The sequence below is a fragment of the Camelus ferus genome, chromosome 18 (assembly GCF_009834535.1).
Source record: "Camelus ferus isolate YT-003-E chromosome 18, BCGSAC_Cfer_1.0, whole genome shotgun sequence".
Taxonomy (NCBI): domain Eukaryota; kingdom Metazoa; phylum Chordata; class Mammalia; order Artiodactyla; family Camelidae; genus Camelus; species Camelus ferus.
Genome location: NC_045713.1, coordinates 10,529,977 through 10,556,484, shown reverse-complemented (window position 1 = coordinate 10,556,484; position 26,508 = coordinate 10,529,977). Strand labels below are relative to the sequence as shown.

The following is a 26,508-nucleotide window of genomic DNA, read 5'->3' as shown; positions in this document are numbered from 1 at the left end:
GAATGTGACTTTTAATTCCTCTGACACCAAACGCTTTTAGGGTTAATTCACTCTGAAACTGACCCGCTGCAGGACAAGAGCAGGTTTGTATGGACGGAGGTGACAATTGAGCCACTGAGTGGACGGCCCAGTCGTGCCAACAAGACTTGACAGGAGAATCAGGGAGGCAGAAGCATTTTCGTTGATCAATATGATTTCCTTTCAAAGAAGCTTCTGACTGCAGCTCTCTCTCGGGGGGAAGAGAAAAGGCAGAACAGACTCTGGCTACGTCTGCCTTTCCAGCGAAAAACAAGTGTTTTAGTAAGTTGAGTCCGAATGGAAAAAAAATGAACTGTGTGTCTGAGGAAGTAACAGTCTCTGAACCTGAGATTGCCAAGTGTTCACAAACCAGGTGGACTCCCTTCTCTGGGAAGGCCTCGCCCGAGCTCACCCACCAGCGCGGAAGGCCCGCGTCTGCACCGCAGGCGAAGGAGGCCGAGCGCCCTGCCAAGCGCGGGAGAAGCTGATGGAAGAGGAGAGACAGACTGCGCTCTGGGAAATGCGCCCAAGCACGCCTAGGAAGGTGACGTGCTAGGGCGCTAAGGACGGGGGGGGGGGGGGGGGGGCGGCGGAATTTGTCCCTGTCGCCAGCTCGGTCCAGGTAGGTCCCGAGTCGGCGGGTCTCAGTTCTACAAACAGAACTGTCCCTCACGTATCGAGAGGGCATGGACTTATCCTTACTTGATGGAAACGTCACCCAGCGCCCTTTGTTCTGAGTCTGGGCTCCTCTGAGAGGTCCCCTTCCGGGAAGAGGGGCTTTCTGCACATGCTGAGTCCAGTCAGCCGAGACAGGCCTCCCACCGCAAACTGAAACGCGGTGGCGTTTGTCACCGGCGGCCCCGCTCTGCAGGAAGCGCCCTCTTGGTAACTAGAACGCGAGTGTCGGAGCCCGCGTAGCTGGCGATGGGCCCCTGGACGAAGGTGCCCCTGCCGGGGCCGGCACGCTCCGTGCTGCTGCCGGGGGCCCTGACGGCAGGAGGGCGGCAGCCTCCCCATCGACCCCGGCCGCGGCGCGCACCTTGTAGCCCTGGTTGATGCCGTTGATGAACTGCTGCGGCGGGGGGCTCCACAGGAACTGGACGCTCGTGGAGTTCACGGCCTCCGTCTGCACGTTCTGCGGGGGCGCGGTGGGCACTGTGCCGAGGCGGTCGTCAGGGCCAGCGAGACAGACGGCAGGAGGCACGGGGCGGGGGGGGGGAGAGATGGGGAAGAAACCTTTAGCTGCCACTCACGCGTCACCGGCCCTGGGAATGGCGAGCGTGGCGAATGTTCTGGAAGCTAACAGCATTACAAAGAGGAAGGATCGGGCTGTTTCTCGCCTTCTCTGGCAAAGTCTTTCAGGCGTAGCACCATCGCCTCGCAGGAGCGCGCCTTCCCTAGGATCCTGAGATGGGGAGCGCACGCGATTGCTCTGATTTTACTTTCAGCTGCCCAGCAAGTGAGAGCAGGCAAGGTTACATCTAGAAGTCTGCCTCTCCCTTTACACGTCACTGTGTTTCAAGCCCAGTGATCCTTTACATGAAAAAACCACCCCTTTTCATATGTAATTTATTCCTTTGGAAACTAAATTTCTCTTTGTCTGCCACAGGAGCCACCCTTTAAAAAATTTTTCCACTTCTTGTATGGAACAGCTATTGAACTCAATCACACACCGGCCCGGGGGCCTGCCTCCAAGGAGGGCTCGTTCCACAGGAGGTGCTCATGTAGCTGAAACAGGCAAGTCCCTCTGGTGAACACAGGGCAGAGCCACCACCTGCGCCCCAGGAAAGAGTCGGGGCTCCGGATCGGGGGACACTCCCGCTGGGTCTGGAAGGAAGGGCAGACTTTGAAGAGGGAAAGGCCTTGAGAAAAGCATTCGCCTCTGGGAAAATGGAGTGAGCAACGGCGCGGGGCCATGAAACCCTGGTGAAAGGAGTGAGCGTCGCTGGACACGGGGTGTGGCAGAGGGGGAAGTGGACAGGCCACTTTGGGGACTGCCTCGTATGCCACACACGCTGGTCGACAATCTGCACGGTAGGCAATGGGGAACCAAAAGTTTTTGGAAAAGGGCAGCGACATGGCGGGGCTGGCTTTCTAAGGCCTGGGGGAGGGCGCCGCCCACTGGCGGAGCCGACTGAGGGCAGGATGCTCTAGGAGCCTTAGGAACCTGTTTCAAAGCAAAGACGCAGAAGCCCACGGGATCCTTCAGCTCAAGGAACAGAAGGAAAGACGAGAGTCCCAGGGCACAAAGCACGTGAGGACAGAGCGTGGTCCTGCTGAAAATCACCACACCTTTCATCGTGCTCTTCTGAGCAGCTCATCGCACTGGGCGGAGACGGAAAACCACGATCCATCCCAGCCCCTCCAGTCCGCTCTTCCAGCTCACGCCCCCTTTCCCACCTGCTCTTGACTCCGGCTGCGGTACCTCTTGTCCCCGCTCTGTGAGTCACCAAGAAAACCACCCCACTTCTCACTCAGCACCCACCCCAAGTCTGGGTGCTAAAGACGGCCACAGGGTCGCTGTGCCTCAATGCAGAGAGCTGGCAAGAACGTCACATCCATCAAGAACGAGGAAAGGCTGCACAGACTATAGCGTCTTAACTTTCCTTGAGCCCACAAGGAAGCTGCGGCCATAGGGCAACCAGGCTGTCTGCAATATAAGAAAAGACAGACCTCTCCGGGGGCGAGAGCGTGAGCGCTGGCTCCCCTGTGACAGAGCACGAGGGAGACAACAGGCATCACACAACTGGGAACATTCTGCTAAAATTCTTTTGTTTCAATCAAAAAAATTTTTTATTTTTATTTTTTACTTTTTTAATGGAGGTACTGGAGACTGAACCTGGGACCTCGTGCATACTAAGCATGTGATCTTCCTACACGATACACATAGTGGATTTCCAGATAAATTGTAATTAATTAATGATATATATTTTAAACTCCAGAGCAGTCACTAAACAGCTTTGAAAATGAGATATAAATAGGCAAGAGTGAAAAAAAATTATATAATTATAAAAATATCAGATGAATCAGAAAGCAGGCAGGCAAAAGGGAGAGAAAAGGAAAACATAAGAGAGGAACAAACAGAAATGAATTAGCAAGATGGTGGACTTTCATTCCATCATACCAACAGTGGCAGCAAGTGTGAACAGCCTGGACAGGTCAATAAAAGACCGATCACCACTCGGACGAAGAGCAACACCCAACGATACGGCGTCTAAAACAACCCCACTCTAAGTATGGAGATATGAACAGCTTTAAAGTAAAAGAATGGAAAAAACATGTGAAAATACCAATTAAAATAAATCTGGAGTGGCTGTATTAATATCAAAGTAAAAATCCTAGCAAAGAAAAAAACCAGTGATAAATCAGACACTGTCTGATGCTGTTGTGATCTGCTCACCACGAGGACTCAACAGTCCTAAACGGGTGGGCAACAGAGCTTCAAAACACAAGGTGCAAATCTGACAAAGCTAAAAGGAAAAAATTAACAAATCAACTACTATAGTCGGAGACTTCTTTCTCAACAACAAAAAAGTAGACAAAGAAAATGAGTCAGAATCGTCACGACCTGAACAACAACCATCTAGTACCTTGACCTCCAAGTTTTACTTAAAAACCTACCCAACAACAACACACTACACGTTCTTCTTAAGCACACGTGGAAATTAACCAAGATGGGCATATTTGCAATATATACGTCATGTAAAACTAACCTAAACGAGTTAAAAATCACTGAAATCACAAAAAGTATGCTTTATGATCCAACAGAATTAAACGAACCTAACAACAGAAAGATATGTGGAAAATCCCTAAAAACTTGGAAATTAAACACACGTCAAAATAGTGCATGAGCTAAAGAGGAAATCACAGGGAAAATTAGAAAGTATTTTCAATTGAATGAAAGTGAAAAACATAACATACCAAAATTGGGGGATTCCGAAGGGTTAGAGTGGAATTTACAGCATTTAGATGTTTGTATTAGAATCGAAACTTAAGAATTTATAACAGTAAATTAAACCCCAAACAAGAAAGTGGAAGAAAGAATAAAGAAAAAGAGCAGAAATCAATGAAATAAAAACAGAAAAATGATGGAGAAAATCAATGACTCCAAAAGCTGGTCCTCATAAAGATCAATACACTTCCAGCCAGACTGATCGTGTATGAGCAGAAGCCACAGGTGACCAGCATCACCAGCGTCAGGTGAGGCCCCTGTGAAGCCTACTGATGTTAAAAGAAGAAGAGAACATTCTGAACATCTTCCTGCTCATGCATCCAACAACGTAGATCAAATGGACAAATCCCTTAAAAGAAACACGCGTCCAAAACCCACTCAGGAAGACGCAGACGGCCCGCGCAGGCAAACGCCCACCAAGCATTTGAGCACAGAATTAGAGCCGTCTGGAAAAGCAGACGCCAAGCACGCGAGGGTCACTGGTTAACGCCATCAGGCATCCGGAGAAGAAATAAAAGACGTTCTAAAACACCATCCTGACAGCGAAATCAGAAAAGGTTATTAAAGGAAAGGAAAGCTACAGACAAACATCCCTCAGAAAACAGGCACAAAGTCCTGAATAAAATATTAGAAAATAAAGTTCAGCAACATGGAAAAACCATAATTTATTCTCATCAAGTGGAATTTATCTTACAAATACAAGGGTGGCTCAGTATGTGAATATCAATCACGGCAATTCACTTTATCAATAAAATTTAAAAAATCATCTTAACAGATTTAGAAAAAGCATTTGACAAAGTTCAACATCTAATAGTGATTTAAAAAACCCTTAAGGTAAGGATTAAAAGGAACTTACTAAACTTACTAAGGGGCACCTGTAAAACACCTACAACTGACATCTTATTTAAGGTAAAAGACTGATGGTCAGAAATGAAGCAAAGTTGTCTTTCTTGCCTTTCCTATTCTGAAAACGCAAACCAGGGAAGTAATGCAAGAAAAAGAAAGGGCCTAGGGATTGAAAAGGAAAACAAAGCAAAACAAGCCTCTCTCTATTCAGATAATACAATTGTCCATGTAGGAAATCCCTGAGCCTACCAGCTAAATGCTCCTACAGCTGAGGGCAGCAAGATCACAGGATGTAAGACCAAAACACAAAAGTCAAATATATTTCTAAACATGAGCCACAGACAATTGGAAACTGAAGTTAAAAATTTAGTACCACTTACATAACAATCAAAACATGAAATAGATATAAATTTAACAAACCATATACAAGATTTTTATGCTGAAAATTGATGAAAAATAAAAAAAAGGGAGAGTCATATCATATTAATGGATTGGAAGACAATATAATAAAAATGTAATTTCTCCCCAAACTAATCACTAGGCTGACTAATCCCAATCAAAATTGCAGCTAGCATTATTTTAGAAATTGAAAAGTTAACTTTAAAACTGAGATGGAAAAACAAAGAAATTAGAATAGCCAGATCAATTTTGAAAAAGGAAGAACAAAATTGGACAACCTTCACGACGTGATATCAAAACTAACTATAGATCTACAGTAATCAGAACAAAGGGTTCTTGGAGAAAGAGATGGAACACTGATCACTAAAACAGAGCATTCAGAATTATTCACATACACACCAACTGGTGTTTAACAAAAGCACAAAGGCAACGCTATGGAGAAAGGATAGTCTGTTCAACAAATGGTGCTGCAAAAAAACGGACATCCAAATGCTAAAAAAAAAAAAAGAAAAGAAAAGAAAAAAAGAAAAAGAAAAGAAAAAAGATCCGTACCTCACACCATACATGAAAACTAACTCCAAATGGGTATCGATCATGGGCCTAAATGTCATCTAAAACTTCTAGGGAAAAACATCTGTGATGTTGGCTCAGGCAAAGATTTCTAGCCGTGGCAAGGGCGTCATCCATAAAAGAAGGGCACTGGTACATCTGACTTCATCAAAGCAGTGACCTTCCTCTCTGTGAAACACGGCTGCTAAGAAAATGAAAAGACAGGCCATGGGCTGAAAGAAAAAATTTACAAGACTTACATCCAATAAAGGACTTTAATTCAGAATGCATAAAAAAACTTTCAAAACTCAGTAATAAGAAAACCAAAAACTCAGAGAATTGTCAGAAAGAATTAAATAGTTACTTCAACAAAGAAAATATTATGATGGAAATAAACCCATGAAAAGGTTCTCAGTAAACATCACTGGTCACCAGGGAAGCTGATGTGAACCTACTACACACCTATCAGAAGAGCTAGAAAAAAACAACGACCACGTTTTGGCGCAGATGTGAAGCAACGGAAGCTCCCCTGATTTTCGGCAGGAGCACAAGATGCAGCGTCCACCTGGGAGCCTGGTGGCTTCTTACGAAGGAGAACACGCACTAACCGTGCGACCGGACGGCCTGGCTCGAAGTATTTCTGCAACAGAAGTGCGGACTGAAGGTCACACAAAGCCTGCATGAGATGCTTACAGCAGTTTTATTAATAATCACCCCAAACTGGCGACACCCCCAAAGCCCTTCAGCTGGAGAAGAGGAAGGCACGCCGCGGGCCGGCCGCGGATGGAGTACTGCTCTCGCCAACAACAGAGGCGGACCTCAGACGCGTTACACTAAGGAGGCCACCTCGGGAGGCTGCAGGCTCCGTTTGTGTGAGGCTCTGTGACAGGGAAAGCCGGAGGGGAGAAAACGCTGACGGTCGCCGAGGGCGGGCGGAGGGTCTGGGGGCAGAGGAGGCTCAGTGCAAGGGAACTCTGGGGGTGACAGAAATACTCTGTCCTCACCGTGGTAGTGATTGCGGACTGTGTTTGTTTGTCAAAACGTACAGAACTGTACACTAAAAAGGGTAAATTTTACTCTAAGTTATACCACAATAAAACTAACTTTAAAAATGCTGCAAATTCTTTGATGCTTCTTCTCATCCAGAGGTGGTGTCTGTGTTTGGACCTCCTGAATGCAGGCTCTGGGACTATTCTGACCCACAGAATAAGGTCCAGGCCTTAATAAACTAGAAGCTTCCACACTTTCTCTCTAGAGCCATCCTTTCTGGGAGCCCTGGGGGCCCATGTAAGGAGTCCAGCAACCCTGAGGCCACCATGCTGGAGAGGCTGTGTGCAGGTGCCCTGATGGACAGTCCCAGGGTGTCCGGCCTTAGGGCATTCCCGGCTAAGACACCAACGCGGGAGTGAATCCACTTTCCCTCCCCTGACCCCCAGCCACCAGCCAGCCCACCTGCCAACTGACCCAGCACAAGGAACCGCCGCTCCGAGCTCAAACTCCCAGGCCCCAAACCGTGAGATATGATACAACGGCACTGCCCTCAACCTCTAAGTTCACTGTTCTCCAAAAAGAGCACACCGATCAAACCCTGCTAAGAAAATTGCGTTTTGCATAAACTAAATGAGCAGTAATTTCCCGCCATGCATCCCGCCCCGGGCGGCCCAGGTCAGAGGCAATCCCTCCCCTCTCTCATTGCCAGAGGTCGCGCGCAGCCCCAAGAGACAAGAGCCGCTCAGCCGGGGCGTCTCCACACCGAGGCCCTAGGGCCTGGCACCGCCCCAAAGTCACAGCATGGAAGCTCTAATGCCTCAGAGTCCTTCCTCTCACCCACCCTCAGCTTTAGTCCGAAAACCACCAATTCTCAGCCCTCTTCTATTCTCAGCTCCTTCAACTTCTCTTTTCCCTAATTATTGTCATCAGAAGTGACTCACAAATTTGTGGACAATGGGATTAAAATCCCCTCGAGTGAGAAGGAGGCCCACAGCCCATAAACCTTCCCGACAGCATCTCAAATCCAGGAGCTGCTGTGGCTGAAATGGCTTCATTCCTGAGGGCTGCGTGACCCTGCCCTCCTGGGGACGGCAGGGCAAGTCTACCACGCCAGGCCCTGGGCGGAGGTGGCGCCCTCGAGCACAGAGCAGGGCTCAGCCCCCACCAGGGTCCCAGGGGGTCGGTGGCCTCCTGCTGCCCCGGGGGCCTTTTCTCTCCAGACCATTAGCATCTGAAGCGCCACTCCCTCCAGCCTGAAACTGCAGGCCCTGAAGGAGCCTGGCAGACACAGGTGCTATGCTCTTTTGTGATTTCCACTGCTCAAAAAATAAATCCATTTTCACCAGATAAACCCCCCAGCAGAGATCCAAGAGTATCCTCTGTCTCAAGCCCGACAGAGCCTGAACCCACTGGACGGGCAAGGACGAGGAGCCTGTGGGGACGCACCCAGCACGCAGGGACACCCAGCAACCAGGTTACGTGAAAGGAAAGCCACGAGGGTGGGTTCAGATACAGGAGTCTCATTCCTTATGGAGACATCTGCAACCGAAAACAACGGCTGTTTCTGGTCCCCGAGGGTGGATTTCTTGGAGTGGCGAGTAGGAGTCACTGCAGGTAGGGAGGTGCCGTCAAGGTGCCTCCAATGGGCGACACCTGGGCCGGGAGAGACCGACGTCCGTCAGCTTCTCATAGTGGTAAGCCATTGTTCACAGCCACTCAAAAATTGATACGTGCTGAAATGTAATTTCAAACTTCTTGCATCTGACAACTCTACGTGCGCACCGTGTTCTGCTAAGTGGAAGCAGCCGATCTGAAAAGGCTAGGCACACAGCTTGAGAGCCCACCCACGCGGCCTCCTGGGAAAGGCTAAACCGGAGACAAAGGATCAGTGCTGCGCGGGAGGGGAGGGAGGGGCACAGGCGGAGCGCGGGGGACTTCTAGGGCGAGAAGACGATTCTGTGCGGCGCCGGCACCGTGGGCACGTCGCCCACGCCCGTCAGACGTCCAACACCGGGACTGACCCCCGAAGTGGACTGGGTCTGGGCGAGGCCAGCGCAGGCTCATCGAGGGTAAGAAAGCACCGCAGCTGGGGGTCGGGGGTGGGAAATCTCTGTATCCTCGGTCGTTTTGCTGTGAACCTTTAACTCCTCTAAAAATAGTCCATTTAAAAAAAAGACTATACTTACGACTTGTTCTGTAGACCTTCCGAATCCAGTTACTATTTTGCACTTTCCTTGCAGCCTCTGCACCTTCCTTGGTGCCCCACTGGTCCAGCCGGCTGAGCCCCGCCTTTCCTGACGCCCCATAGGTCCAGCCGGCTAAGCCCCGCCTTTCCTGATGCCCCATTGGTCCAGCCGGCTAAGCCCCACCCTCCCTGACGCCCCACTGGTCCAGCTGGTCAAGCTGAGTCTCACTTTAGTTGCCAGTTTCTTACCATCAGTGAACTTCTGTTGTTGTTCAGTGCGTGTGCCTATTTTTTTTTCAATTAATTTGGTAGTAGCTCCACCTGGTCGCATACAGAGGGCACGTGTGATTGTGTTTATGATTATTCTCTGCTATTAGGTGCTCCCCGAGAAAGAATGATTAAAATTTTTTCTTCTCCCTCCTTCCCTTCCTTGCACCCTGTAGTGATGTAAATTCAGTGGGATCTGTTTCTTGATGGAATTGTGAAATGAATCATTTTTAGAAATTTTTTTTAAAAGTTTAAAAAGAATAATCTACATCATTAAATCAACTCATTAGAAAGGACTATTGGGCTTCACAGCTTCAAACTGACTTTTTGAAATATTTTGGATGAGAGATTACATAATTAATACATGTCATGCATTTTTCAGAATTTTACTTTTTAATTAAATAAAAAGGAATACGTCAATAGTGCTTCCTGTATGCTTCATTTAAAAATTTATTCAAGCTGATTTATTTGAAAACTTTAAGAATCTGTGCAAACATAACTTTTAGAAAAGTTGACTTTTGAAGTCAGTATATACATCAGTCCACTTTACTGTACTTTATATTTAAATACATAAATATTTATTAAAATTATCTGTCAATAGAATTAATAGTATTTTATATGCATAAAGACACATTTCCCCACCATAACGAACAACTTGTGCTTAGAGGAACATCACCAGGTACCCTAAGTCGGAAGAGCAGAAACATTTCTAACCAGGGAACATACTAAGGATGGTGAGGATGCAGATTTGTGTGTCCCAATCATCTTCTTCAGCCTAAATTTGGTATTTGATGGAAAAAGGATCACATGAAGCGATGATGCCAAGTAAGTAATACCAACACCTTTCCACAAAGCATGGATCTTACACAAAAAGATAAGAACTGGGAAACTTGTCTGCAGGCACAAAATTAGAAGGACAGGAATTTATGAGTTTGGTTACAACTATATCGACTGAGTCCAAGGAGCTAGTTAAAATGTCCTGCATTTAACAGCTGGAGTCTAAACTCCTGCAACTGCAGACTCCCTCATCTTACCAGGCTGTGTGGAAACTGTCAGCCACGTGTCTGAAACCAGTGAAGGACAGGAAACAGGCAAGGTACCACTTCTGAAGGATGCCATTAGACGCCACACAGGTGACATGTCAGATGACCCAGAGACACACAGTCCGGAAGATTATGAAATCAGAAAAGCTTCCATTGCTGACTGATGGCTACTAATGTTAGTAACTGGACTTGGTACATAGTTGAGTTTGATCCCTCAAAAGAAATGCTTAGAACGTTACATTGCAAAAAACACACCTGTCCTAGACCGAGTGCCTGGAAGCAGACTCTGGCCGCGGAGAGCTTCCTGCAGAAGCTGTACGGGGCTCAGGAGACATACCTGCAGGCAAGAGAGGAGGCCGGGACAGGGCAGCAGAGAGCTGCCAGTAAGGCCGCGCTGACCCCACAGCCAGTCCCTGAGCAGGGATGCCCCTTTGGGCTGTCCTAAACTGAGGCCAGGGGGCTGAGGCTTTCTGTGCCCCCAGCAGCCGCCGGCCATCAGTTACAGGCTGACCCGTGGGAGGGCTCCCTTGGGAGGGGCAGCTCCCCTTGGCAGCAGCAGTGCCAGGAGGGGCAGACGCTGGCACTGGAGATGGCGTGCCACCCAGAGGAACTGATCGGATGGGGCACTGCAGTGCACCCCACGCCACACAAGCTGCTAAATGGACGCTGGGAGTAAATGAGATATAGGAGGACAAATTTATTATGTTTCATATGCCAGTGCTGACAGAAAGGTATAAAGACCTGGATTGGAAGAATTAATATTGTTAAAATAGCCATACAGCCCAAGGCAATACACCCATTTAATGTTACCCCTATCAAATTACCCAGGACATTACTCACAGAATTAGAAAAAAAAATCCTAAAATGTAAATGGAAACACAAACACCCAGAATTGCCAAAGCAATTCTTGGGAAAAAGAACAAAGTTGAAGGCATAACCCTCCTAGACTTCAGACAATACTACAAAGCTACAGTCATCAAAATAGTGTGGTAGTGGCACAAAAACCGACATACGGATCAATGGAACAGAATAGAGCACCCAGAAATAAACCCACGCACCTACGGTCAATTAATCTTCAAAGGAGGCAAGAATATATGATGGAGAAAAGACAGTCTTTTTGGCAAGTGGTGCTGGGAAAGCTGGACGGCCACATGTAAGTTAATGAAGTTAGAACACTCCCTCACACCATGTACAAAAATAAACCCAAACTGGCTTAAAGACTTAAATATAAGACAAGACATCATAAAACTCCTAGAAGAGAACGTAGGCAAAACATTCTTGGACATAAATCGTGGTAGTATTTTCTTAGATCAGTCTCCCAAGACAAAAGAAATAAAAGCAAAAATAAACTAATGGGACCCAATCAAATGTATAAACTTCTGCACAGCAGAGGAAATCATAAACAAAACAAAAAGACAACCTGAGGACTGGGAGGGAATATTTGCAAATGATGTGACTGACAAAGGCTTAATTTCCAAAACATACAGACAGCTCATACAACTCAATATAAAAAAATCCAAACAACATAATCAAAAAATGGGCAGAAGACCTAAATAGACATTTCTCCAGAGAAGACATACAGATGGCCAACAGGTACATGAAAAGATGCTCAACATCACTAATTATTAGAGAAATGCAAATCAAAACCACAATGAGATAGCACCTCCAGAGGTCAGAATGGCCATCATCAAAAAGTCTACAAATAATAAGTGCTGGAGAGGGTGTGGAGAAAAGGGAACCTTCCAACACTGTTGGTGGGAATGTAAATTGGTGCAGCCACTGTGGAAAACAGTCTGGAGAGTCCTTAAAAAAAACTAAAAATAGAGCTACTATATGATCCAGCAATCCCACTCCTGGGCATCTATCCAGAAAAGATGAAAAGTCGTTTGACAAGACACCTGCACCCCAATGTTCACAGCAGCACTATTCACAACAACCAAGACACAGAAGCCACTTAAATGTCCATCAACAGATGACGGATAAAAACGATGTGGTACATATATATACAATGGAATATTACTCAGCCATAAGAAGAATAAAATATTGCTATTTGCAGCAACATGGATGGACCTAGAGATCATCAGACTAAGTGAACTGGATCAGAGAGAGAAAGACAAATATTGTATGATATCACTTGTATGTGGAATCTAAAAAAAAATACAGATCAACTTATTTACAAAACAGAAACAAACTCACAGACATAGAAAACAAACTTATGCTTACCAAAAGGGGAAGGGGAAAGGGAGGGATAAATTAGGGGTTTGGGACTGGCAGATACAAAGTACTATATACACAAAATAAACAACAAGGGTTTACCGTACAGCACAGGGAACTATATTCAGTATCTTGTAAAAGAACCTGTCATGGAAGAGAATCTGAAGTTGTACACCTGAAACCGACACAATATTGTAAGTCAACTATAGTTAACCTTAAAAAATGCAAAGGATAAAAAAAGATTTTATGGCAAAATTCAATCTGAAAAGCCTGAGATTCAAGAACTCCACTGTTTATTCACAGAGTTCTCTGTAATGGGGGCCTGTACGCCTGAACTCCTCATTAAATGACTTTGTCAGATGGTAAATCTAATAAAATCCAAGACACCACAGCCCTGTCTGGTTTTTGCTTTGTTAAAGCAGCGGAGCCAGAACACCACTTGTGACAGAAGGGTTTCTTCCGAAGGATTCAGGCTGATGCTACACCCCAGGACCCGTCAACCCGCGATGGAGACATTCTGATGGAAGGGTCTGGACCAGGCCTGTCTCCGGGTCGTCTGACACACCACTGTTCGTCTTCTAACTGTGTTACTCAAAAATGGAACTTTCTGATCTCCTATTTCAATTTCAAACTGAAGTCTATCAGCTGTCCAGAAGAAGAGTTTTGCAAGAGTGTGAACTGAACAAAGCATTATTATCACTGTTGTTAGTTTTTTTGGTGAATGGGTCTCACCATGAAGGTTTCTTGAAGGAAAAGTGATTGGCACCAAAAATGGCTTACTTAACTGACACTTTCAGCACCTGGACGGACACGACAGAGAACTTCCCAGACCCTGTGAATGCATACTAACACGCATATGTAAAATGTACAGATTCAAAGCAAAAATTCAGCTTTCCTACAGAGCTAAAAATTGTTCACGAGTGATACATAATCAGTTTTATAATTCTAAAGGAGTCGGTGTTTAAACTCTAAAGGGAAGTTATTAAGACTGGCAGCAGTATCTGTGTAGATATAGAGAAATGCCCGTTATTTTTAAATACTTGATGTGAAAAACATTTGATCAGATTCCAAATCCATTATCACAAAAACTGTTTGACATTACATTTGTCAAAGAAATAAAAGGAAGAACTCTTAGCCTCAAGAAACACCGCATCCTTAAAGTACAATTTAAAGAGGTTGAATTATCTACATCCTGGTTAATGGCAAGAAAGACGTTTCTCTCCACTAGGGGAGAAAGCAATAAATGCTACTCAGGCGCTGTGACCGCCACTTGCGCAAACCCTTCCTCACCAGCGGTTACTGTCAGACATCTGAGGAGTCATCATCAAACATCTCGACGGTATCTGAATTGTGACATCTCAAGAATAAAACCAGATACTGAATAAGTTACGTTCACCCAACAAGGTCAAGTTTCTCACTGGAAATCTTGAGATTTTTGATGGGAAAGTTTTATACAAATTCAGTACTTAATAGTTTCCCTAGCATTTTCCAGAGATGACCAAGGAGGCTTTTAAAATACATACTATTATGAATCCATGGGCTGAAATGTATTTGGAATGTTTGAATTCATTGGCGTTTAGTATTACTGATTTCCGTGTTTCCCCATTTTTGACGAGTGGGAGCCCCTCCAGGCTGGCACAGGCGTCTTTCAGACGAGCCCTCACTGGCGTTTGAAAGGCTGTGCTTTGAGGCAATGACTAGACCTGACACATCACCCTCTCCTGACCTTTTACTTTCCTGGTTACTGGAAAGCTCGATGCTACTGGATTGATTCTTATTTCTAGGCTGTTTTACAAGAAATTCTTTTTTACGAAAAAAATCTTTCTCTCATCATACTACTGATTCCAACTCAGGGTTTCAACTTAGCCAAAAATTTCAGTCCCCAAGGTCATCCACACGGTACTTCCTTGCTTTATCTCACAAAACTCACATAACTGTGCCTCCAAACCCACCACGACTGCCACCAACATGACAGCTGAAAGCAGTTTGGGACCTGTTCTCCCCCTAGTTTGGGGGTTTGGCTTTGTGCTAGGGATGGACAATCAAAGATCACATTTTAAAGTTACTTGAAATAATTGGTTTCCATTTAGCTAAGCCACCAACTCAATATACAGCTGTGTTCATTTGTTTCATTTTGCCTTCAGTTTTTTAGAATTTCTTTTATAAATGTTTTCAAACAGTTTGGTTTTATGAATAGATAAAATATATTTACATGGTTTCAAAATCAATGAAAAGCCTAATTTCTATTTCTCTCCCCTCCTTTTCCCTAGAAATATTTCTTTTTTTTTCCTAGCTGCATGTTGTCCACTGTGTGGATGCACTGGAGTTTATTCCACCAGTGTCGTAACGATGGGCATTTTGGTAGGTTCCAAACATGGGGTCACAAATAGTGCTGCAGTGAACAGTCTTGTACACGTCTTTCCTCCTGTTTGCAGGTGTATCCTTGGAATAAATTTCTACAAGGGGAGTTGGTGTGTCAGAGGGTGTACACCTCAGCTTGGGACTGGCATTAGAAGTTGCATCAGTTTTTGTTTTAAATAAGAGTTAGAAACATTTTTAAATGCTAAAGATAAGTTTCATTTAAAAATATTTCCAACTTATAAAGAATCTGAAATTATACAAGGTTTTTTTCAAAACTGTTTGAGAGTCAGCTACCAACATAAGCCCCATCACCCCTAAATATGGTCACGTACAATTCCTGGAAGCAAAGATGCTCACCACTTAAGCACAGTACAGCGGTGGAAACCAGGACATCGCTGTTGCTACATCACTGCCTCCCAGCCCACTACAATCCTATCTCCCCCTTAACGTCCTGTGCAGCAACGGGAACCAGTCCAGGCCATATACCGCTTTGATCACCCTGTCCCTTAAACCTTCCCCCACTACTGAAGCTTCCGTTCACGCGTGCTGATTGAATTAACTACTGGTTGCATGGTGGTGCCTTCCTGGTAGCAATAAATAGGATAATCTGTTTCAGGCTTTATCACAGAGGATTGTCAAGTTCTCAAATTATTTACCAGAATGACAGGTGAGAAATGGTGTCTCCACCTGGCTTCCCTTTGAATTTCTCTTGTTATGGGCAAAATTTTTCATGGGGTTAAGGGCCATGTGAACTTCTGTTAATTCTCTTATTTCTTGCCCTTTTTCTTTTGGTTTTTGGTCTCTTTCTTCTCTCTTTTAGCTCTAAATATAAAACTATTGACCATTTGTCTGGGACATGACTTGCAAATATTTCCCCCAGTTTGCCATTTATCTTTTTCCCTTTAATTATTGTATTTCTTTCTTTCTTTTTTTTTTTTTTGCATACAGAATATTCTAGCCAGTAAAATTTTTTATGTAGTTAAATTTATCAGTCTTTTCATTTATTGCATCTAGATTTGGACTCGTAGTTAGAGAAGTTTTACCATTTCCAGGTCATAAGGGAATCTACTGATGTTTTCTTCTAGTAGTTCTGTGGTTTCAGGTTTTTTTGATATTGGTGTCTCTGGTCCATTTGGAACGCATCCTTGCACATGTTTCTATTTTTCCATATTTCAATACCACCTGTCAAAGGTCTGTCTTTGTACAGTCCTTTTGAGATGTCGCCTTTACTGTAAGCTGAATCTCTATAAGGAATTGGTCCGTTTCTGGATTTTCTATTCTGTTCACGCATCTGTTCATGCACCAATACCTGTTGTAGTTACACAGCTTTATGATGTGTTCTAATACCTAAAGGATCAACTCGCCCTCACTGCTTTTCAGGATTCTCCTGGCTATTCTTGCTCACTTTCTCCTGAATAAAGTTTTAAAATCAACTTTTCTAGCTCCAGGAAAAAAATTCTGATGTTGTTCTCATTGTGGTCATGTGACATTTGTAAATTAACACAGGGAGCACTAACATCACTGTGATGACGTCTTCTTACTCAAGAACACAGTACGTCTATCCATTTGTTTATGTCAACTTTTGTGACTGTCAGGAACGTTTGTGGTTTTCTTCATAGGTTTTGGCCATTTCTTGCTAAGATGATCCCCTGTTTTCTTTCTTTTTCTTTTCTTTTCTTTTCTTTTCTTTTTTCTTACCTTTTCCAATCTAATGTTACTTTGCTGTTGTAGGTGGGATCTTCTCTCTGATTCTAACTTTCAGGAGTGTTTTGCGTGTACTTGTGAGGTCTGGTGTGTGTATATGCTGATTTTGTAACTTGCTACTTTGATAAATCGTCTTACTGTTTACAGCAGTTTCTCCACTGGGTCTTTTGGAGTTTCCAGATATTAAATCTTACTATCTGCAGGTAGAGAGTTTTACTCCTTCCTTTTCAGCCCTTGTGCCCTTAGGTGCCTCCTCCTGTCCACTCTGGCGAACACCCCACTGCACCAGGACAGAGACAATGCGCAGCCTGCCTGTGGTTCCTGCAGTGCCTCCCCAGTAAGTCAACTGAGAAAACAGACTCAGGGGCTGAGGGACATACAGCGTTTGCCTTATTGAGTAAATGTCGATAAATTCCTATTTTGTTATATATTTTTACCAGGGATGAGTGTTGAATATTGGCAGATATCTAAACTGCATTTTTGGAATAAACCCCACTTGGATATGACCAACTATTTTTTCATATGCTGTTGAATTTTATTTGATTATTTTTTAGCATTTTTGCATCAATCTTCGGAAAGTGAAATTAGTTCGCAACTTTTTTTATTTGATGCAACCTTTACATTCTTTGGAATTGTTTGGGATTTTTTTATGACCTAAGACATGATCCGTTTTCATCAATCTTCCCTGTGCACTTGTAAAGAAGGTGTATTTTCTATGACCAGGGTTCAGAGCTGGTGTATAAGTTCTACCTTATTCATTGTGCACGTAGGTATTTACTGACTTTGCACTTTGTCTACATCTGTCTTGGATTCAGGAAGGCATATTAAAGTCTCCTTTTATTACTGTCCCTCTTTTTTCTTTGCATCTCCTATTATTTGCATTTAAGGTGATGCTGTGTTCCGAGGTACATAAATGATTGTTACTTCTTCACTGCAAATTGTAGTTTTTAGTGTTATAAAATACTCTGTCTTTTTAGAATTTCTGTATATAGAGAGGTTCTATTGGTCAGATATCAAGATTATGAGCCCTGCTCTCTTTGTATTTGTATGTGTGTGTCTTTGGTCCATCCTTTTCTTCTCGCCTGTCTCAATCTCTCCCTTTTAGGTATCTCTTATTTACAGTCTGGAGTTAGATTTTGCTTTGCTAGCCCATCTGGAAATCTTTCTATTTTTATAGGCTAGTTAAGTCCAGTACATGATACCAGCAATAAATTTGGCTTCGGTTCTGTCATATTGCATAGATGCATACGAGTTACAAGTATGTTATGACAACGCGTGTGCCTGTTGCCAGCCTCTGCGTGAATGTGTGTGTACCTGCAAGTGTGCCTCACCGTGGGCTCTGCTTTATTTTCTCTGTTTTTGATATGTTTTGTCAATTAAGAAGGTTTGCATTTTTCTCAAATGTTCATATATATACACACACACATTAATATGGTTATACAGACCTAAGTTTTCTCATTTTTTGGGGTACAAACTACTGGTTCTCTACTCTGAGCAATACTGCAATTAGCTGGTAAACTTTTATTCCTTCTCCCTCCCTAGAAACTCTGTGATGTGAGGTTACAAACTGATGACACGGTCACATGCACTAGTTCAGTTTATAAGACTTCTTACTTTGGCCTCAGATTTTCATTTACATACAGAGAAGCCAACTGTATGTCTGGTCATGACATGCTGATGTGTATGCATGTGGATATGTGTATGTATATACATGTACGTATGTGCACACACGCACGTGTATGTGTGTACACGTGTGTATGTGCATACAGGTGCACGCCTGTGTGCATGGATACGTTTACACACACATGTACAACATGCGGTGGCCTACCGCTACCAAACCAGCCCTTTCACTGTCTTTATGAAATGAATCTAAGGTCAAGGTCCCTGCCTTCAGGAGCTCAGGGTCTAGTGAGGGAAGCAGACATTTACAGTTCCAGGTCGTCAGCGCTGCAGTGAAGGTCAGCAAGGATTTCCTGGTGGAGGACGGTAGGGAGGAGTCAGTTCGTGTACCAAATCTTTCCGCAAGAATTGCCGGGAAGACGCTGGCGGGGACAGGCTCTCAAACACATACGGTCCACCCAGATTCATGGTTCTGTTCTATGCAGTTATAATAACCAGGGTTTGGGTCAAGAATGCTTCTTCTGCGAAGCTTCACAGAGGCAAGGACCATACAAACAGCCGTATTGCCGACGTCCAGGTAAGTTTTGCAGACGGGAGAGGCGGCATCACCCCCACCCGACCCCGAGGTCCTGGGTTCACCGTTCTGTCTGCGAGCAGCCCGCCCCCACACCCCACACAGCCTGCTCCTGATGCTGAACTGAAGCCTCTCCTTCTGCAGCCACTGCCCATCGACGCCCGTCTGTCTCCTGAGTTGGCCGATCCTTGTTCCGAGCCCCTGTCAGACCACTGGGAAACCACAGAAGTGTCCAGCCGGGCTGTTTCCTTTACAGGGGATTTACAGAGCCCTCCTGGGCCGGCCACCCCTCGGGAGGCACCTGGAGCTGACCTCAAAGCTCCAAGGGGCATCTGGCCAAACAGGGCCCTAGGGCATTACGCTCTGCCTGGATCTGGAAACGCGTCATCTCGAAAGGGAGACAGAGATGACGGTCACAGCTCTCCCTGGGGCCGCGCTCAGCTAGTCTCCCCACTCTCTATGGTAACCGTTGGCGAGTCCCGTCCCCTCCCCGAGCCACATGATTGGCTGTGTGTCTGTAAACGTGGCGGCTGGCTTACCCCTTTTATGTTTCTACTGGATTCCAGCCATCAGTCCAGCAGAGCAGTTTATTCTTCATTTCTGATTCAGGGTGGAATATACGAGTTCCCCTCTCAGCTGAGACACCTGCGTATTTGACAGCCACGCTGCCTCCACTCCCTCCCTGTCGCTGGCGATGTGTGGCCAGGACGAGCCCAGAACAACGGTGGGTCTCACAGCCGCAGTCACCCTCCAAGCGGTGTCCCGCCGGGTAAATCGCAGATTCGGGCAGAGCTGAGCCCTAGGAATCCTCTAATTATTTTATCGCTCAACCTGTATTTCCCCATCTTGGCCACGAGGGTGCTTGTCGAGTGAATTAATAAATGAATGAGTGAGTGGAAATCAGGCTACAGAATAAATACAGTATTTGGACCTATGGACTCGGTAACTCTCCCCTCAAAAATGAGGTTGGTAGGATGTGGCCCAGTCTGAGTGACCAAAAGTGACCCTTAGTGAGTGACGTGACCCCACAGGCCTCTTTGCCACCTTTCCTTCCAGAAACGACTCCTGCTACGCCTACAGCACACAGGATTTGAGAGGACGCTGGCCAAGCACTGCTCCTGACCCGTCCTCTGCAGCTGAAGAGGCACCAGCTGTTTTTACGTCTGCTGTTTTGTTCAAGTCCTCAAACAGTCCTACGCAGACTGTGAGTGTATCTGTAGCATCCCAAGTAAATTCACGTCTATCATCACAACTCATCTTCTCTGCAAGGGACACAAACGGCACAGTCAGTTTAAAATGGTGGTTAATCCAGAGAGACCCGCCCTGACCATGGAGCTACCTGGTGTTTGGGAGACTGACGACACGTCAAATAAAATGAATAATGTGCCACTGTGAAATGCCGGCAGGGGTCTCAGGGGACAGGGGGCATGCACCTCCGAGCCTCTGTGGTAGGAAAGTGATTGACGTCTGCCTCCTACTATACCCCAGATCAGACTGATGCAAATCCAAGCTAAAGATGTTAACAGCCCACGGATAATGCTGTAAAAGTAGCTGGGTTAGTTTAGCACAGAATGACACTATATTTGCCCCACACAATTTCTATATTCTAATCTGCTCGGGCATACCTAGTAAAGAAACACTATCTTACATGGGGTGTATATCCTGTCATCCAGCAATCCCACTCCTGGGCATATATCCAGAAACTCTAATTCAGAAAGACACATGAGCCCCAATGTTCACAGCAGCACTATTTACAATAGCCAAGACATGGAAACAACCTAGATGTGCGTTGACAGATGACTGAGTAAAGAAGTTGTGGTATATTTATACAATGGAATACTACTCAGCCATAAAAAAGAGTAAAATAATGCCATTTGCAGCAACGTGAATGGACCTGGAGATTGTCATAATAAGCGAAGTAAGCCAAAGAAAACTACCACAATATCATTCATATGTGGAATCCAAAAAAAAAAAAAAAAAAGACACAAATGAACTTATTTACAAAACAGAGACAGACTCACAGACACAGAAAACTAACTTACGGTTCACAGAGGGAAGGGGGTGGGAAGGGATAAATTGGGAGTTCAGGGTTTGTAGATACAAACTACTATATATAAAATAGATAAACAGCGAGGTCCTATGGTATAGCACAGGGAACTATATTCAATACCTTGTAATGGCCTATAATAAAAAAGACTATGAAAAGGAATATATGTGTGTATAACTGAATCACTATGCTGTGCACCAGAAATTAACGCAGCATTGTAAATCGACTGTACCTCAATTTAAAAGAATAGAAAAGAAACGCTATCTTACCTATCATAGATAAGCCATGACACCTCAGTGCCTTATGCAATAGCATTTCATCTCTCGTCACCCTCCAGGGCAAGGTCGGTCTTCCTGGCTGTGAGCAGCCTGGCCCGTGAACACTCAGGGTCCCCTCTGCCTAGAAAAGTGTCTCATCCTCTGCTCGCCTTCCGTTCGCTGGGAGTGGACCCGCTGGCAGGATGGCTGCTCCCAGCAAATCCACACCGTGCACGGGTGCCTGGACCCCCACGTCTTCCCCACAACCACACACTGGTTTTTCACTATCCTAAAAGTACATGATTTCAAGTATCAGGGACGAAGCTTCGACCCCGAATTTGTGGGCATCTACTTCTCCAGGGGACCCCACAGAATGAAATGCCTTCCAGCTGGAGAGAAGCAGCTCATCATGTGGAGGGATCACTGGAGACACCTTGCTGTGTGGACAGACACATCACAACTTGTGCCGGGCAGTGTGGCTGCCTCCGGCTTGTCGCCGGCTGCGGCCGAATTCCCGTGTGGCTGTGGTTCCTGCAGTTTCGATTTAGCTGAATGTTCTCACTGCATCAGACATCTCTAATTCGGATAACAAATCTGGGACAAATAATCTTTCTCAAACAGCCTGCATAAGAAACTATCTTACCACTTAAAAAGCTTTGTGCGTCCCCTTCTGAACTTATTTTTCCCAGTTCTCTATGTGCCAGGCATCGAGGCGAAAGCATCTGGGGCCGGCTTTTAGTTGGGCAGGTACAGCGTGGGGCGAGGCAGGCAGGCGCCTGGCTTTCCTGAGAGCCAAGGGACGAGGAGGAGGCCCGGGAGAGGCGGCCGGGCGTCGGCAGAGCCGGGGAGCCCGCGCGCGTGGCGCGGGAAGCGGAGACGGACATCGACTTACGCTGTGTTCGCTGACGCGCCAGGCGCTGTGCTTGGATGGGGATGCAGCTATGAATGAGGCAGATCAGAGTGGCCCCTGCCCTCCAAGCGCCCCCAGGCTGTGGGGAGCGTGCCGGCCCGTCGTTTCAGGTGGGTCTGACTCGTCCGGGCGTCTCCAGCGGCAGCTGAGGGGCGAAGTCTCGCCCAGCCTTTCCCGGCGCAGATCAGGGGCTGGGACTCAGCCGTCCCCCGGCAGGGGCTGAGCGGCAGACGGCAACGGAGCCCACGCCTAACGGAGAGCCCCCGCACCTGGGGGTCAGTGCCCACGCAGCGCCTGAGGTGGTGCTGGCAGCATCACACGCGATCCTGCTCCGCAGGTGCACCCTGAGGTCCAGAAGGAAGTCTTACGGGTCGAGAAGCACATCTTTCGGGCGTCATCTGCCACACTGAGAACTTCCCAAGACGAGGTGAGAACACAGCCCGCAAGCAGAGGCTTCGCTTACACTCCTCGCTCTAGAAAACCTTTCAAACCCCAAGTGAACCTTCGGGGGCTTTTACTGAGTTTTCGGAAATGTGGATAACCAAAGGTTTTTTTTTTTTTTTTTTTCCATTTCTCTTTAAACAATAAATATTTCCCTTTCATTAGAAGGTAATGCTCTGAAACCAGAATAAATCATTATGACACAAAAATACCAGTTAAGAAGAAACGTGATAAATAAAACTGGGAAGAGTAAAACTTTGGTGTGCTCAAAATGATGATTTATAGTATCATTTGTCTTTGGACCCTTTATAAGAAAACCGACATCTGCATCTTTTAAAATTTTTTTCCTTTTTTTTTCAGGGTGGGGGAGCTAGGTTTATTTATTTACTAAAATCCAGGACCTTGTGCATGCTAAGCACGTGCTCTAACACTGAGCTATACCCTCCCCCCATGGCTGCATCTTTTTTTGCGGGGGGGGTGTTAAAACTTAAAAAAATTTTTTTATTGAAGTGTAGTTGATTTGCAATATTAGTTTCAGGTGTACACCAAAGCGTTCAGTTATACATATACATATATATATTTCTTTCTTTTCAGATTCCTTTCCATTTTATGTTATTAAAAGAAATTGAACATAGCTGTATCTTAATGGGCACATTTTAGAAGGGAGAGATGTTTGCTAATCTGCGCTGGCTCCTCTGAGGACAGAACCCTCCCCTATTACACCCCATACCTCACGGTGCATAGGAGCCCACACTCAGGTTCACTGAGAACCGCGGGGGGACGTTACTTTTTCACGTGTCTTTCACTGTTAGCTGAACAATTTTCAACAAAAATTGACTGGGAACCGAACCCGGCATCAGCATCAAACTTGAAGCACTGGTTGCTTCATCGACTACAGTCCCGTCCCTCCCTCCTGCGCCAGGTGGTTAGAAAGTTGCTGAAGTGGACGCTGGCAGTGAGAAAAATGCTGGTAATTACCCTGGGCGTTCATGTATGCAGAACTTACATTCGATAGCTTTTTCCACTTGAAACCCAAAACATACTGATTTCTGGAAGCGGTTTGAAAGAATTCTCCAGTAAGCTGTTTTCCATTTCATTCTGGGTAATCGCAGTGGAGATCTGACAAGTGGGCCCCACGTCCGCTGGAACCTCCAGCCCCGGCTGCTGTGGCGAGGGACACGTCCCCCCGCGGCCCCTGGAGCGCTCCCTTGGCTGGAGCTGTGTTCCAGTTCTGCCGCTTGATGTGTAAGTGCATCTGTCACATTTTAAAATCCTAGAGCAGAAAAGGTCACAAGGCTGGGTTCACAAAACCTATTAAATGGGACTGGTGGGCAAGGCCCTGAGGGATGGGGGGTGAGCGGGGTATGAAACGCTGGGGAGCTGAGGAAGTCTGGGCTAAATAACTGCTGCGGGTCCAGGCACTCGTCACGCTGAGAACTGCAGGGAGCCGGAGCAGATGCACCAGGGGTTTAACACATCTCAGTGATAAACGGGGCTGAAAAGAAACACAGGGTGTGTGGCAGGTGGATGTGGGTTCAGATCACCTCGGGGATCAAGGTGGAATAATGTGCTCATCTTCCTTCAGGAGCTGCCTTGATGGAGGTGCATTTGAGACCAAAAACGTGGGCTGCAGGAGCTGGAGGACGCTTCCTTCCTGGGGCACCAGCTTTGTGGTCCCCTCGTCCCTGCGTTCCTGCTGCTGGCTGGCACCCGCGAGAGCAGCCTGCGTGCCCGCAGTCCTTCCCGGGGCCGACACTGCGTCATTCAGAAGCCCTCCTGGAGGTGCCTGTGCACCGCGCTCCCTGCCCACGAGCAGCAGCCGCACCGGCTCCCCCGGCTCCCCAGACCTTCTCTAGAGGAGCCTTACCCAAGTCAAGACAAGTTACGTCTCCCTCCCCCCTGGATCCAGGCTAAGGGGGGAAGGAAAATTCGGCTGGCCAGACAGAAGCTTCAGTCTTCTGAGGCTGAGTCCTCCCGGCTCCTCCTCAGTCTCCTCATTGACTCCAGAATTATGTTTACATTCATTCCAATAACTTCCCAAATTAGGCTGACAAAAAACGAACCCTAGGAGTCATTCCTGTTCCCTTTAATATACAAGCATTTTAATGACTCCCTTTTCAGCTTCCAGGACTGGCTCAGCCCCCCAGGCTTCTCAGCACTGGCTGCTAGTGGCCCTGGGACACGCCAAGGGCCCCGAGAAGGGTCCCGGTGGAAAACACAGCCAGCAGTGGCCCGAGCAGAGTTGCCGAGAGTGGAGTCTGCGGCCGAGGGGTCCAGGGCAGGTGTGGTTTGCAGCTGTGGCTGATTGTGGAGGACTGTGAGGCACTCTGTCTGGGCAGCCATGAGACGGGCTGTCACAGGTTTATATCTAGAAATTATACATCCTCTGGGTCTAACCCTTGGCAGGAGCCACTGTCCCAGGTGGGGCAGAGACTGCCAGCCGCCATCCACTGCCCTTTCCCCCTTCCTTCCTTAATGAAGGACACATGGGTGTCCAGCTCTCTGGCACAGACAGCCCATGAATGGTAAGCATAAGTCAGCAGCAGATGGGAATTCCAAGGAAGTCCTTCAAAGGCGGGCACCCTAGGTTACTTGGCCTCAAGGCGTATCTGTGCCTTCCTCCTTCTAGAATGTAGACGTGATGGCTGGTACCACAGTAGTCAGCTTGTGCCCACGAGGCAAATGTAGAGATGGCAAAGCAAAAAGGAGGAGCTTGATGTGCTGGTGACCAAGGAGCTACCTCTAGGACTCCACAGAGCCCACTGCCCACTCTGGTGTGAGAAGGATTAAAAACACACCTCCATTTCCTTTAAGCTACTGTTATTTGGGGTCTGTTTCTAGCAACTGGGCTCCTCCATTCCCAACCAATACAGACGGCTGCACACTCACTCCCCTGATGCGGTCCCACCACGCAGAGCCCAAGAACAACCCTTTCAAAGGTGGCTTCACGTTGATAGCATGTTCCTCGAGCGTCCTGACTGGCGAGCCTTTGAAGCACGTCACCAGTGCCTATGCTGTGGGGGAGCGGGGAGCAGCCACCCAGGAGTGAGGTCAGATGTGGCTCCAGCCCTCGCCCTGGCTGCACCAGGGTTAGTCTCTGCTCCGGGCAGGGCTGCCAGTCCCCCGGTGTGACTTTGTGACCGGCGTCCCCTCCACTCTCAGTGCCGGGGCCCCTTGCACAGCACCGAGCACACAGTAGGCACTCACATCAATTCCCGAATGTCTGTGTTCTTGATTTTACTATTAGCAGAGAAGCTGACTCCAAATTTCTTTCTGTCTCACGATGGAAACATTTAAATGCCCCAGGAGATACTGGTCACCGTCCGAGCAGGAGGACTACAGGCTGCAGGGAGTCGGGTCACAGCATTTCCAGGGCCTTTCCACGCGTCCCGCCTCTCTCTCCTCACAGCTGCCCCAGAGGCAGCGGGACAGGCAGCAGCGTCACCGCTTCACAGACGGGAAAAGCAGAGGCTCGGGAAAGCTCATGCGTTTCTTGAAGGCAGATGAGTAGTAAATAGTAAGAGTCAGGCCTTACGGACTCTGGGAAAGGGCCACGGGCACAGAAGGGTGTGTGGGTGTGTATGTGTGTGCGTGTGTGTGCACGTGTGTGTGCACAGACGTCTCACAAGCACGCCAGCCCCCTCTTTGTCTCCTTAGGTTAGTCCTGGCTCCTGGCTCCCTAGGTTAGTCCTCCTCACTATTTTTCTTCCAGATGTATTACCTTCTAGGCAGGTCGCTTTTGATCCGTTTGACGGAGCTGTCCACTCCAGAGCCAGGCTCGTGGTCAGTGCTCCCTCATACTCGCCCAGCCGCCTTCCCCGCCATGCAGCCTCCTGGCACCTGCCAAGTGCTTAGCCCTAGGGCCAGGGTCCCAACGTCGTGGTCAGCAAGGGACTCGCCCCCGATCGGGTCTGTCCTGGGCTCAGGTGTGTCCCGCACACAAAGGAGGGACAGGGCGGCGGTGCTTCCTGGGGAAGTGTCAGGGCCGTCACAGCTGGAGCAGCTCTGTGGTGACCGAGGGCCCAGGCAGTGCCTGGAAGCAGAGCATCAAATGACAGAGCGCGTTCCACAGTGACCACACAGAGCACACAGGAAGTCACATCCCGCACAGAGAAACAGGCTGCATCCCCC

At 46.9% G+C, this 26,508-nt stretch overlaps 1 protein-coding gene across 5 annotated transcripts in view; it reads right to left on the bottom strand.

The window, feature by feature from the left end:
• Positions 1-26,508, bottom strand: part of SDK1 (sidekick cell adhesion molecule 1) — a 718,389-nt gene that overhangs the window by 130,168 nt on the left and 561,713 nt on the right. For all 5 annotated transcript variants that reach the window (XM_032459946.1, XM_032459947.1, XM_032459948.1 and 2 more), the window contains exon 18: positions 1,058-1,173. In XM_032459946.1, the coding sequence (XP_032315837.1) occupies positions 1,058-1,173 (116 nt within the window). The remainder of the gene's footprint in view (positions 1-1,057; positions 1,174-26,508) is intronic.